The sequence below is a fragment of the Colobus angolensis genome, unplaced genomic scaffold (assembly GCF_000951035.1).
Source record: "Colobus angolensis palliatus isolate OR3802 unplaced genomic scaffold, Cang.pa_1.0 Scaffold254, whole genome shotgun sequence".
NCBI classification, from domain to species: domain Eukaryota; kingdom Metazoa; phylum Chordata; class Mammalia; order Primates; family Cercopithecidae; genus Colobus; species Colobus angolensis.
The window spans coordinates 1,073,447-1,085,203 of NW_012115755.1; the positions used below are offsets into that span (position 1 = coordinate 1,073,447).

Sequence of the window (11,757 nt, forward strand, 5' to 3'; positions counted from 1 at the left end):
GGCTAATTTTTTATTTTTAGTAGAGACAGGGTTTCATCATGTTGGCCAGGCTGGTCTCAAGCTCCTGGCCTCAAGTGATCCGCGCCCTTCAGCCTCGCAAAGTGCTGGGATTACAGGCAAGAGCCACCACACCCAGCCAAGCTTTCTTCTTTTCGTTTCACAGGTAGGGAAACTCTATCTCCAAAGAGCCAAGGTCACCCAGCCAGGAAGTGACAGAGCCAGGATTCAAACTGAATTGCTGGGTGTGACTGGTCACATAGTAGCTAATAGGGCCCATGCACCACTTCTGTGATGCATGCTTTGTGTTCCTGCTTGTCTCCTTCTCAAGCCAAGACTAGAGACTGGGTCCCCAGCTCCGGCTGCCCCCAGGCTTCTGGCCCGCCTTCCTCTGGGACACACCCCCACACACACCACACATTCCTGGCTGGGCCAGGAATTTGTGAGAAGCGTCCGGGGCTACAGAGCACTTTTCCCACAGCCCTGTGTGGCAGCGGAGCGGAGCCTCTGATTCTCATTTTACAAATGAGAAACCAGGCTCAGAGCAGTTAAGTGACTAGCGCACAGCCAGCCAGCTGGGAAAAAGCAGAAAGTGAAAGTCCAGGTCTTCTGACTCCATCTAAACCTCTGCTGCAGCCCGCAGTCTGGGTGTGGGAACAGCCTTAAGGAAACTTTCAGCCCCCACGGTGTCCTGCCCTAGGCCCAAGGTGCCAAGGCTGGCCAAACTGGGTCCACATCTCCACCCCTTGCAACCAGCTGCAAGGTCCACTGATGCACTCTAGTGGGGGCTATGCAGGGCTCACCCGAAGCCTTTGGCCCCTCCTGGCTCTCCTGGCACGTCCCTTCGTGCAGCAGGTCCCAGGCTCGGGTGAACCCCGGACTGAATGACCAACCCTCTGCGGCTTTGCACATGCTCTTCCCTTGGCCAAGGCCACCCACATCCCCCTGGGCAGCCTCGGAACCCCCTGCCAGCGTCCCCTCACAGTTGCAGTCCCTAACTTTAGGGCAGGCTCTGGCGCCTGATCCTGGATTCAAGTTTTACCTCTTACTATCTACACAACTCGAGCGAGCTGTTAACCCTCCTGATTAAAACAATAATGACAACCGACATCACAGGGAGTTGGGAGAACTCAGGGAGATCATGCACGTCAAGCTCTTGGCTGGTGCCTACACAGAGACGAACTCGATCCGTTAGCTCCTAATACTTCCCCAGAGCCAAGCCCTCCCTTCCTGGGCTCCTATCTGCCTCTTTCCAGGTCCCTGTCTTCCATCAGAAGCGAGTGTGGGACCAGGCACAGTGGCTCACACCTGTAATCCCAGCACTTTCGGAGGCTGAGCAGGAGGACTGCTTGAGCCCAGGAGTTTGAGACCAGCCTGGCCAATATAGCGAGACCACATCTCCATAAAAAAATTTAAAAATTAGTCAGGCATGATGGCCCTCCCTGTAGTCCCAGCTACTCAGGAGGCTGAGGCAGGAGGATCACTTAAGCCCAAGAGGTCAAGGCTGCAGTGAGCCTTGATCACTCCAGTCTCAATTACAGAGCAAGACCCTGTCTCTCAAAAAAAAAAAAAGCTCTTTTTTTTTTTTTTGAGACGGAGTCTCACTCTGTCGCCCAGGCTGGAGTGCAGTGGCGCAATCTCTGCTCACTGCAAGCTCTGTGGCCTCCCGGTTGTCGCCCAGGCTGGAGTGCAGTGGCGCGATCTCTGCTCACTGCAAGCTCTGTCGCCTCCCGGGTCCACGCCATTCTCCTGCCTCAGCCTCCCGAGAAGCTGGGACTACAGGCGCCTGCCTGGCTAATTTTTTTGTATTAACCACCACGCCCGGCTAATTTTTTGGTATTTTTAGTAGAGACGGGGTTTCACCGTGTTCGCCAGGATGGTCTCAAATTCCTGACCTTGTGATCTGCCCGCCTTGGCCTCCCAAAGTGCTGGGATTACAGGCGTGAGCCACCGCGCCCAGCCAAGAGAGCTCTTTGGAGACAAACTACCCAGTGGATTTGCCTCCATATCCATTTATTTGCTGCCCTAGCAGGTGTGTAGCCATAAAAAAATGTGCACTGACCAAGTGAATAAATGACCAAACATATAAACCAAATGAATAAACAAGTGGCTGGGTACACAGGGGTGTGGAGGGCACGGGAGAGCGCTGGACACTCCATCAGAGGGGCTGGGCTTTTCATCCCCCTTCTGCCGCTCACTGGACTTGTGACCTTTGAGAAGTCCCTTCCCTGGGCAGCTTGGCTCTCAAACCTGTTAAATGAGTGACAACATCCTACTACCGGTGGGAAGTGAGGCTCACGAGATGCTATGGAAACACTTCGCAGCCCATGGAGGGCGTGTGCGTGTGAGGGACAGCATGGCTGCTGTCGCCCGCTGTTCCAGGGTGGCAGGGCCCCACACCTGCTGGCCCTCAGTGCACCGTGACCAGGAGAGCACAGTGGCGCTGCCAGCAGGTAGAGCCCCGAGAAGCAGCCGCCACTCATTATTTCCGGGCTGCTCAGAACTGATTTTCTTGCCCCTGCCCCCACCCCTACCCTTGCCAGTGACAGTGTCAGGGGCCACAACTGGGCTCTCCTTTAATCACCTGAGCTCCTCAGTGGGGAGATCAAGTCACAGCCAGGAGGGGTGGCAACCAGGAGAGCTCACCAGTGGCTAGAGCAATGTTCTGACCCCTCCCAAGCTCTGGAGAGAGAAAGGGGCAGGAATAGCCAGGACCAGAAGGCAGGAGGCGACAGTCAGGGCCAGGCTCGTCTCAGTCTAGCCCCTAGAATCCCTCTCCTGAGGGACCCCTCTGCTGGGCCCACCCATGAAAGCCTCTGTGGACCCACACCAGCCAAGCGTGTGCGGTGACTCCAGGGACGGCAAAGAGGATGAGCCACATCCTTCTTTGGGATTGATCAGCTAAATCTAAGCTAAGCTGAGCTGCTGATTCCTCTAAGTAGCTCAAAGGAGGATGATGGGAGTATTAAGGGAAAGGAGAGAGGATCTGTGCAGAGGTGGGGAGGCGGAGTCCTGCAGGGCCCTTCTGTCCCTGCCCCTGGCTGTGCCAAATGGAGCTGGAATAGGTGTGGGCAGGCTTGTCCTTAGGCTGTGTTGGCAATCGGGTTTGCAGCTGGACCCGCTCGTGGTGCACGGACTGCAGAAAAGAGTAACAAAGGAAGCACAAAAGCTCGGTCCAGGATCCTTGAAAGTGTTGGGTGTGCACAGGCCAAGGTTTCTCCTCCCCAGGCAGGTGCAGGCCAGATCTGCTATGCTCAATCTTAAAGAGCTGGGGCTTTCCACCTGTGACCCAGCTGCTGTGGCCAGCCAGTTCCAGCAACAGAGCGGTAAGGCAAAGCACACCGGGTCAGAGGTCAGGAGATGTAGGCAAACTGGGGCTTTGCCACCATGCTTCTGAGTGACTCAGTTCGTCTGTGACCCTGTCCTGCCTGTAAGGATTCTAGGATGGCACTGATGTGATATGATTTACAAATAAACACACTTGCTGTGATTCTTAGTAACAGTGAAAATAAGAGTTCTCACTGAGATTGGAAAAGAGGCCCAGGGTTCCTCAGATTCACCCAGGGCTCACCCAGGGATGAGGGGTTGGGAGGGAGAAGGTGGGGGGCCAAGTCAGTCAAATGGGGTGCACTCCAGAACTGGCTGACTTCCTAGGTGACTTTGCATTCACCACTTCACCGCGCTGAGCTTCACGATGCTCATCTTTAGGAAAGGTAAACGATCCTGCTCAGCGTGTTCTAGGTACTTTTTTTTTTTTTTTTTGAGATAAAGTCTCGCTCTGTCGTCCAGGCTGGAATGCAGTGGTGCGATCTCAGCTCACTGCAACCTCTGCCTCCGGGTTCAAGCAGTTCTCCTGCCTCAGCCTCCTGAGTAGCTGGGATTACAGGCACCCACCATCCTGCCTAGCCAATTTTTGTATTTTTAGTAGAGACAGGGTTTCTCCACGTTTGCCAGGCTGGTCTCGAACTCCTGACCTCAAGTGATCTACCCACCTCAGCCTCCCAGTGCTGGGATTACAGGCGTGAGTCATTGTGCCCAGCCATGTTCTACATACTTCTGTGGTTCCAAGCATATCTCCAGCTCTGGGTCCACTTTAGGACAGAGAACTGTGGGGTCAAGCAAAGTCCTTCTGAATGTGCCCAGAGCCTGGGCAGCCTAAGTCTCGGTGATCTACCAAGCTGCACAGAAGCAAATCCTCATTCTTTGACTCTCTCGGGCCCAACCAGACATGAAGCTGCTGAAGTCCTAGAGATCGACTTTCCAGCTTGCTGATAGTTGAGTAATTTTCCAGAAAGAGGACTTGGCCAGTTTCCCTGCATAAGGTACCAGCCCATCCCTCTTACATAAGAAAATAAGGATTGTTTATTCCCCCAGAGGATTTAAGAAGCCAGCTCCTCCAGGGCAGGGCTCAGAAGATCCCACAGCCAAAGTCCCCAGGATCAAGGGTCTTTGGCCCAGTCTGAGTGGGAATGAAGGCTCTGAGGGGAGGTTTAGCCCCATCAGGCATCTGGCTGGGGGGCTGAGGTGAGGACGATTGCATGCCTCTGTGGTCTGAGCTCCCTCCAAGTACTAAAATGGATTTGTGTGTATTCAAGGGGAAGAGAGTCAGGCGGGTGCAGACAGAAGCAGTCTTAACTAGAAATACACTTACTAGGGTTTTCCTTTTTTTTTTTTTTTTTTTTTAAGACTGTCATGCCGGGCATGGTGGCTCACATCTGTAATCACAGCACTTTGGGAGGCCAAGACGGGAGGATCAGGAGGTCAGGAGATCAAGACCATCCTGGCTAACACAGTGAAACCCTGTCCCTACTAAAAATACAAAAAACTAGCTGGGCGTAGTGGTGGACGCCTGTAGCCCCAGCTACTCGGGAGGCTGAGGCAGGAGAATGGCGTGAACCCAGGAGGTGGAGCTTGCAGTGAGCAGAGATCGCGCCACTGCACTCCACCTTGGGCGACAGAGCGAGGCTCCATCTCAAAAAAAAAAAAAAGGAAACGCCATCTCTACTAAAAATACAAAAAATTAGCTAGGCATGGTGGTGGACTTCTATAATCCCAGCTACTCAGGAGACTGAGGCAAGAGAATCACTTGAACCCAGGAGGCGGAGGTTGCAGGGAGCCCAGATAGTGCCATTGCACTCCAGCCTGGCCAATAAGAGCAAAACTCCATCTCGAGAAAAGAAAAAGAAAAAAATAAAATAAAAGACTCACCCAGGCTACGTGTAGTAGTGTAATCATAGTCACTGCAGCCTTGACCTCCCCAGCTCAAGCAATCCTCCCACCTCAGACTACTGAGTAGCTGGGACTATAGGCACACACTATTGCCCCAGCTAATTTTTCATTTTTTGTAGAAACGGGTCTTACTATGTTGCCCAGTTTGGTCTCAAACTCCTGGACTCCTGCGATCCTCCCACTTCAGCCTCCCAAAATCTGGAATTACAGGCATAAGCCACTGTGCCCGACTGGGTTTTCCTTTTTTGTGCTATAAAAACACTTAAAGAATTTTTAAACAACCCAGTGAAAGTGAATGCCCTTTTCTTATCCCCATCCCACCCCACCCTCGGGGCTAACCACTGTTAACAGCTGGTACACATCCTTTCAGATATGTAGTGCAAACTTTTTTTTTTTTTTGAGACAGAGTTTTGCTCTTGTTGCCCAGGCTGGAGTGCAGTGGCGCGATCTCAACTCACCACAACCTCCGCCTCCAGGGTTCAAGCAATTCTCCTGCCTCAGCCTCCCAAGTAGCTGGGATGACAGGCATGCGCTACCACGCCCAGCTAATTTTGTATTTTTAGTAGAGATGGGGTTTCACTGTGTTAGCCAAGATGGTCTCAATCTTCCAACCTCATGATCCGCCTGCCTTGGCCTCTCAAAGTGCTAGGGTTACAGGTGTGAGCCACTACACCTGGCCCAAACATATTCAAAAAAAAAAAACAAAACCACAGGACCATACTGTGTATATTATTCTGCAAGCTGCTTTTTCCACTTAATATATTGTGGACATCTTTTTGTGCCAACACAGGAAGCTCTGATTGCCCTTTTATTTATTTTTTTTTTTTTGAGACGGAGTCTCGCTCTGTCGCCCAGGCTGGAGTGCAGTGGCGCGATCTCGGCTCACTGCAAGCTCCGCCTCCCGGGTTTACGCCATTCTCCTGCCTCAGCCTCCCGAGTAGCTGGGACTACAGGCGCCCGCCATCTCGCCCGGCTAGTTTTTTGTATTTTTTAGTAGAGACGGGGTTTCACCGTGTAGCTCAGGATGGTCTCGATCTCCTGACCTCGTGATCCACCCGTCTCGGCCTCCCAAAGTGCTGGGATTACAGGCTTGAGCCACTGCGCCCGGCCTCCTTTTATTTTTTATTTATTTATTTTTTTTGAGATAGAGTTTCACTCTTAATCTCCCAGGCTGGAGAGCAATGGCATGATCTCGGCTCACTGCAACCTCCGCCTTCTGGGTTCATGCAATTCTCCTGCCTCAGCCTCCCAAGTAGTTGGAATTACAGGCACCTGCCACCATGACGGGCTAATTTTCTGTATTTTTAGTAAAGATGGAGTTTCACTATGTTGGTCAGGCTGGTCTTGAACTCTGACCTCAAGTGATCCACCCACCTCAGTCTCCCAAAGTGCTGGGATTACAGGCGTGAGCCATTGCACCCAGCCCTGATTGCCCTTTTTAACAACAGCATGGTTTTCCAATCTATCTATTCAGTCCCCTGATGCTGGACACTTAGGTTGTCTCCAATTTGTCTGCCATTATAAATAATCCTGCAGAGAATCTGGGTGGCCTTGTCCAATTATTTCCTTTGGGAAAATTCTGGAAGTGGAATATCGGGACCAAAGGGCCCGCCCTGTGTGTGGAGATGGCCTGGGTTCTGCCTCCTGTCAGTGGTACATGGTCAGGGAAGGCCTTGCGCTGCCTTCATCTCATGCCACCGTGGGCTACTTGACCTCTCCCTCCCAAAACTAGATATCACCATGGGCACCTTGAGGTTACTTCCCATCAATCTCAATCACTGGTGGTCCTTATTCTTCTTCCCTGCCCTCTACATGACAAGAAAACATGCCAAAAACCTTTCTCTATGTTCCCACCCCAACGCATCAGATATAATGAACAGGAGAACTTGGAGCCGTAAGCCTACAACAATGAGGCTTTAAGTTACTGAGATCAGGGCTGTTGGTCCTCACCACTGCTGAGACAGAGCCTTGCTTACCCGAAACACATCTCCATTGACTGTGGTCCCCATGTCCTCAGAACCAGCTGGAAAGAGAACAAGGAGATAGCATTACTCACTGTTTAGCTTATAGCAAGCAGGAAATGGTCCTACATTAGCCCCTCAACCCAAACTCTGTGTACACCCATGTATATATTGACCCACATGCAAGCAGACATAACGGATATATATATAACTTAGGCTCAATCCCATCCCTGACTGTTTACAAAGCCTCTCACAGCCATTAGTACATTTTATTTTCACCACAGCCCTGCAATGAAATTGTTGTCAACCCATTTTACAGATACTCAACCTGAGGCTCACACAGGCCACGCGATTGCTCAAAATCACCCAGCCAGTAATAGTTCCTTACCTACCCAAAATCACCGACCCCTGGCCATGGCTGGGAATGGCCAGATTACCTGTGGAGCCTGTGCCTGGTGAGTAGGCTGAGCTGCTGTAAGCTCAGGGTGGGGGCTATACTGGATAAGGAAAAGAGGGGCCTACGTGTCTCTGCCTGTCCCCGAGGTGCCTTAAGCAACTGCTCCTCCTGGGTGAGCAGGAGTTGCAGTTCCCACCAGACGGCACCTGGCACATTTTTTCTCTTTGTGCCCCTCCCAGAAGGAATGAAGTTTGCCCTCAGAAGTGACTCCTCCCTGTCCCTTTCCTTGACATCTGATTAGTCACCAATTCCTGGGGCTTCAGCTACAACAGTGACATTCACAGCTGCCCTCCACTCCCTTCCGCAGCTCAGCCCCAGGCCCAGCCCTCAGCATCTTGCACCTGCACAACTGCCTTGCCTGCTAAATAGGGGCAAACAGCTGGGAAGACACAACTGTGTCTCCTTCTCTTCTCCTGTGTCTTTCCCAGAGACCTGCACGCACTTGTGCCTTTGCAGGTGCTCGATCATTATCTGTTGAATAAACAAGTAAATAAATGCATGAAAGAAAGACAACGAATGCACGGCTTTTGCCCATTCACAGGCCCCCTTGACTCCAGCCTCTCCCATCCCTCTTTCAAACCAACTGCCAGGGCTGACAATCTGTAAAACATGCACTTACCTGTGCCTCTCCTCTGACTCAAAATGTCATGAAAACAAACTCCAAAGAAATCCACTTCCCACGGACCACAGTGGCCTGTAGTGCCTGCTCCTGCCTTGGGGATTTTGCAGATGCTGTTCCCTCTGCCTGGAAGGCTGCTCCCTCACCCCCTTCAGCTTCTGCTGAAATGCTGCCTAATTAAAGGCCTCCCTGACCACACCCCCATCCACCCCTTGGGCACCCCTTCCTATTCCTCCAGCAGTATTAAGCGCACTTACTACAGCCTGCTGTTTATTTGTCTATGTGTTTATTATCTGTCTTCCCCCATCGAACAGACCCTCCATGAGGGTGTGGACTTGGTTTCATCCATGATGGGGCCCACCACCTGCAACAGTCCCTGGCACATGACAGAGACTCAATAAATATTTGCCAGATGAATACATCTAACCTGGAACGTGAGGATCTCTACAATCTGGCCCTGCCCATTCCTGGCTCACTTCCCACCAGCCCATCCCACAAACCCTAAATTCTGGTTTCCTCCTTCCCCAAACACACCACCCTCATCCCCATGCTTTTGTCCTGCTTCCCTCTCTAAAGAACGCTTTTTTGGATCCATTTATTCTCCAAGGTCCAGCTCATAAGTCACCTCCTCTGGGAAGCCCTCTTCTGCTTCCTCTACTTCCCTAGGCACTTATGGTAGGTCTCACTTTTGGGGTATCCCAGGATATCATACAGTATCTCCCACCCTCTTGTGCAATTACTTATGATCCCCAGGGCCCTTGTGTACCCCTTTACCTGGCTCTGTGTCCTACTTAGCTCCTCAGGGCTCCAGCACGGAAGGGGTGAGCAGTGACTGTTGGCTAAATGCAAGTTGAATTGTTCTTTTGAGGCCTGCTGTTATCTGCAAGGCTCTCAGAAACTGCCATGCCTCCTAGCAAAAAGGCATGGAGGCCACATGAGGTTATTAGGCAGATGGTCAAACAGCCCTTCACCAGCCAGAGAGGGCTGTGAGCAGCGACAGTGTGTTTGGCCTGGGGACTGAAGGGAAGGACACTTAATCCCACGGAAATAATCCCCGGGTGACATAAATCATAATTGACTTTACTTTCAGAGTCAAACAGTGATTGATTCCAACCAACTCTGCCAGCTGTCACCCCCATTCCTTCAGATAAGGCTTCTCCCGCGTGGGTGTCCTGGCCCCTACATCACCGTGGGACCAATAGGGTTTCAGTGGCAGCATCTTCCGCAAAGGGGCTTCTCCTGCAGGGCTGTCTCCTCTAGCAGGGCCTCATGTTACCGGGGTCTGTCTATTTCCTGTGGTGCCGGTCAGTACACTTGTCCTTCTCAAGAAATTGCACCACTCCACTCCGCCCTGACCAACCCCAGTCTCAGACCCCACATCTGCACGCAGCTGCCCGGAGTCTACCCTGACCTTCAGAAAGTCTCTCTGCCCCAGCCTCAGCCTCCAGAGTGTTCCGCTGGAGATGCCGTTTCGGCCTCCTTCGGAGTCCACACACACCCACACAGCGTTCCAAGTACCTGTTCCCACAGGGCTCTCCACCCGCCCACTGCACATCTATCACCGGGAGTCCACACTCACAGGCCGGCAGAACAGGACTGAGGCAGAGACACGTCCCGGGGATAAACCCCTGGCTGTTTGCTTCCCTCAGCTGCCTGACCCATTTTGGAACAAGGGCAGAGAGGGTCCAGAACATTCCTGTGAGCTTACTGAGGCCCAGCGGGGGAAATGGGCTTGCCCAGAACTGACAGGCAAGTCAGAGCCAGGCCTGGTGCTCAGAAAACTGGGTGTGAAAATGGAAACCTACCCAAGGCTGATGAATGGAAACAGTGTCCATCACCCAGATCACCCAAGGGCACAGGCCCCGCCAGAGAGGAGGGGCTCCCTGCAGCTCCAGCACAGGTCTACACCAGATCCCTCTTTCCCCAGGGGCACCTGAGCCCAGTGTCGGCACAGAGACTGCTAATCCGAGGACCCCAACATCCAAGAGAAGGTGCCTCACAGGTACTGACTGGCGGCTGCTGCTAAAGCCAGTTTTTGCCCAACTCCCAGCAGGCCAGGGCGCTTTTTCTCTGCCCCATCCAGGCTCCTGGCACACATCCTTGGTCAGGGGAAGATTACCTGTTCAGCACTGCGTAGGCTGAGAAGGTCAGATCAATTCTAGTCCATCTGGCCACCCACTGAGCCACCATCCCTCAACACCTCTCTGTTCCCCGACCCCACTAAGGAGAGCAGCTGAGGCTTTGCAGAGGCAGCAAGTATGTGCCTGGGAGACCCTCAGAAGGCTGTGTCCCCGCCAGCTCCCTGGAAGCAGCGAGCGCGTCTGTTTCTCTCCCTGTCACCTTGGGTCTGAGGCCAATCTGTGCCCCCGCTCTGCCAAGGACAGAACTTCCCATCCAGGCTCTAAGCCCCTGGAGCCCCACTGTCCTGGGAGAGGCCACAAACTGCTCAGCTGCCAGAGGCGTCTGGCTGCCCTCAGCCTGAATCCCATCTTCTCTCTCCTGAGGTTCTGGCAATGGCTCCCCTCAGCAGGACCTCCCCACAAGGCCTCCCTCCTCTTCCCTGCACCCCTCCCCCAACAGGCCCCAGTGAGCCAGACTGAAGAAAAGGGTGGTCTCACAGAGATGTGGACCAATGAATACTGGTGCATTAACTGGGGCAGGCATTTCTCAGGAATTCCCTGGGCCAGGGCAGGCTCTGTACTGAGGTGCTGGAAGCTGCCACTTCAGAAGCCCTCCATTGCTGTCCCAGACAGGTGGCAAAAGACCCAGTGCTTCTCACCCCACATCCTATCTCCTCCCAAGGAGGTGACTGCTACACATATTTTTTTTAAAGACAGGGTCTCACTGTTGCCCAGGCTGGAGTGCAGTGGCAGGATCACAGCACACTGCAACCTACCCACACCTCACGGGCTCAAGCGATGCTCCTGTCTCAGCCTTCCCGAGTAGCTGGAACTACAACTACAGCTACATGTCACCACGCCTGGCTAATTTTCGTATGTTTTGTAGAGATGGGGTTTCACCATGCTGCCCAGGCTCCACAGCATTTGAAAGAGAATGGAGCCCAGAGTTGGGAGGTGTGGGATCAAGCCCTAGATCGGTCACTCCTGGCTGTGTGACTCTGGGCAAGATACTCAGATTCTCTGGGCCACCAGTTTCTTGCATGTTACAAAAGCCTGATTACATTTCTCATATCAAGGAGATACAGAGATGCTTCAAACTCCTCAGCCACAGGAACTTTCTTATTCATTTCTGTATCCCTAGTGTCCTGGCACACAGTAGGTGCTCAGCAAATGTGGAATGAATACAAACATGACTGTGAAGAGCCTTGTAAACATAATTAACCAAAATATATCTATATGTATACATGTCAGCACTATCACAACAGGCCCATAAACCTCTCCAAAATGACACTAACAGGAAGTAAAACCTGTTTTGGATGCACCCATGAAGGTGATATCTACTTTTTTTTTGTTTGTTTCTTAAGACAGTGTCTC

The 11,757-nt window shown here is 52.4% G+C and overlaps 1 protein-coding gene across 2 annotated transcripts in view; it reads right to left on the reverse strand.

The window, feature by feature from the left end:
- The window catches only part of CLTB (clathrin, light chain B), a 25,287-nt gene extending 16,122 nt beyond the window's left edge, over nt 1-9,165 (reverse strand). Inside the window, exons 1-2 of one of the 2 annotated variants that reach the window (XM_011946818.1) lie at nt 9,038-9,165; nt 7,203-7,249 (exon numbers count right to left, since the gene is read on the reverse strand). In XM_011946818.1, the coding sequence (XP_011802208.1) occupies nt 7,203-7,235 (33 nt within the window). In that variant the 5' untranslated portion in view covers nt 7,236-7,249; nt 9,038-9,165. Of the gene's footprint in view, nt 1-7,202; nt 7,250-9,037 lie in introns of those variants that run through there. The other variant, XM_011946819.1, reaches the window with a different exon arrangement.
- Between the last annotated feature and the right edge of the window lie 2,592 nt (nt 9,166-11,757).